This window comes from Capsicum annuum, chromosome 1 (genome assembly GCF_002878395.1).
Source record: "Capsicum annuum cultivar UCD-10X-F1 chromosome 1, UCD10Xv1.1, whole genome shotgun sequence".
Lineage (NCBI taxonomy): Eukaryota > Viridiplantae > Streptophyta > Magnoliopsida > Solanales > Solanaceae > Capsicum > Capsicum annuum.
The window spans coordinates 160,926,992-160,929,692 of NC_061111.1; the positions used below are offsets into that span (position 1 = coordinate 160,926,992).

The 2,701-nt window shown below is 27.9% G+C and overlaps 1 protein-coding gene across 1 annotated transcript; it reads left to right on the forward strand.

The window, feature by feature from the left end:
• The first annotated feature begins 782 nt into the window (after nucleotides 1-782).
• Nucleotides 783-2,281, forward strand: LOC107856832 (putative B3 domain-containing protein Os04g0347400). The gene is made up of 2 exons (XM_016701811.2): nucleotides 783-870; nucleotides 1,974-2,281. The coding sequence occupies exons 1-2, from the start codon at nucleotides 799-801 to the stop codon at nucleotides 2,220-2,222; spliced, it is 321 nt and encodes a 106-aa protein (XP_016557297.1). The 5' UTR covers nucleotides 783-798; the 3' UTR covers nucleotides 2,223-2,281.
• The last annotated feature ends 420 nt before the right edge of the window (nucleotides 2,282-2,701 follow it).

A 2,701-nucleotide genomic window follows, 5' to 3' on the forward strand; every position in this document is an offset into this window, starting at 1 on the left:
CTATTTTGGTTGGCTTCCACTGTATTCTTTTAATATGCTCATTAGGTAAGGATAAGGGGATTATCTTAGGCCCTTGGTGGATTCGAGATACCCATCACCGCGTGTCCCGAGTTTCGATCGTGACACTATGCAAAGGTTCTTTTACCCCCTTGAACTTAATTTTTTTGGTATTATGTAAATCTATGAATTAATTTGTAAGTTTTTGTATTACTGTGTTAGTTTGATTCTGAATTTATTGTATTGTAGCTTTTTTTGTATTTTTTATCCATTGAGATGAATAAGAATAACAATTTATAAATTTTACATACCAAATAAATGAAGAAAACATATGCAAATTATTAAATTTACGAGTATGATAGATTTATAAATGAAGAAAATTATTCAAATCATCAAGAACAATATTACAGATATCAAATGGATGGTGTAACTTTATAAATACAAGAATCAATACAAAAATAGGCTTAACTACACAATAACATCATTTCATAAATATAATGAGTTAAACACAAAAATCAGTACAGTCATAATCAAAGCGAACCATTTGCTATAAGATTTTTGAACAAACGCACAATAAATTAATAGAATAAAACATAGAAGAGAAAAAATAATCAATTCTTTCATTAATAATGAAGTCTAGAAAATAGGAGTTTGAAAAATCTTAAGTAATTAAAATTTAATATAAATTGCCCAGTATTAATTACTACATCAACTTGTGTTAATCCTATTAGTGCTATATATATCGAAGGCTCTATATTGTAAACATAACATTCACTAGAATTGACAAAGAAAACAGTGAGAATGAGAAACAGTAAGGGAGATGATAGCCTTTGCTTCTACAAGATTTTGTTTGATCCGGAAATTGAAGAACTGGTAATGTTAAATCCTCTATTACTAAATTTCTATTAATACTTTATTTTTGCTTTTACATCTATTTTTTGATAAAATTAAATTTTCATATAGACCATTTTCATTTATTTATTCTAGATCTATACCGATAACATGCACTTTTGTATTTGCTTGAGTTTACTCAGGAATTACATATATATAAATATCTTTGTTGATGGGGTGGTAACTTGACTCCCATAAATAGTTGATAATTAGCTCCAGCTCCATTTAATCTCCATTTAATATTAATTTATGATCATCACATTTTATCAAGAGTGAACATTTTCAATTAAATATTTTAGATCTTCAAATATTATTTAGAAATTTAAATTGTTGGGGAAACACTTTAATTTATTCTTTTTATCTAGACAACATGCTGCCTTTCATGCTTGTTGATATTATTCATCTTACTCATGGATTACAGATGTCCAAATATCTATGTTTAAGGACAGAGGTGAAATTAGAATTAACAATTAAATAACTAAGAGTCAACTATTTTTACTTTTAATTTTATGTCTATAAATCTTATCAAATAATCCAGACACCAAACATTTATTTATAAGGCTTTCATTTAACACTTTAGATCTACAATCTTATTCACAAATTTAAATTGCCAGAGAGTAAATTATTTCATTTATTTACTTAGATTTCAAACAACGTGCTTGTAACATTTTCTTGGCTGATCTTTCTCATGAATTAAATGTGCAAATATCTTTGTTGATAGGTAGATTTGAAATTTTAACTCAACTTAAATTATTAAGAGTCAAATCTTTTATTAACTATTTTACTATCTAGAGATTAAACAGATCTACAACAATGTTTTTTATACGTTGTTGTACAATATTTTAGATTTTGAATTAAGTATGCATGGTTATTTTTGTTGACTGCTCGAGTTGATACTTAACTTAAATCAATAATGCACCAACGAACACTTAAATTTAATATTTTTAGATCTATATTCGGCACCTACCTATGTATTCTAACTGTTTACTTGCATTAAATATGTGAAAATTATATTACGTTGATAAATGGTGATGAAACTCAAACTCATGATAATTATTTTTATTCTTTATTTTCTTTGGTTATAGAGAATTCCATCTGATTTTGTGAAGCATATAACAGAAGAAGCAATAGAGATAGCATTTTTGGTAGGGTCTTGCGGAAAGTATTGGAACGTAGAACTGGTGCAGAATGAAGATGGGATGTTCTTTCATGGTGGCTGGAAGAACTTTATGATGGAACAACATTTTGAAGGAGGTGAGCTTTTGCTTTTCAATTATGATGGAAAGATGACATTTCATGTACGCATTTTTGACAAAAATGGATTGGAGAGATAATTGACATAAATCAAATCATTGTGAAAAGAGAGTTGTACTATGGCTATTAAAGGTCAAAGAAGTTAAGTGGAATTTGTTAGCTAAAGTATATTAATTTATCATTGAAATGTTGAAGTTAGCTGAAAATCTGTACTGAAGACTATTTCTTATCTAAATTATGCAAGAGTTTTGTTATCCTTCTAAATTTATTTCTTACATATTATTAATTTCCTAATTTATGTAAAGGTCCGATAATCCTTGAACTTAATTTTTTTCATATTATTTAAATTCATGAATGTAACACCCCGAGAGTACACCCTGCGCACTATACGGTGCTTACAGTTTCAAGAGAACACAAGCTAACCCACGAGCTGGTACCTTCTGTGGGCACTGAGCATAACTAATAACAAAATATCATATGATGAATTGAACTGAGGAAGGCCATAAGGTTTTAAATCATATTTCTGATAATGTTTATAAGAAATATGAAAAATACTGAT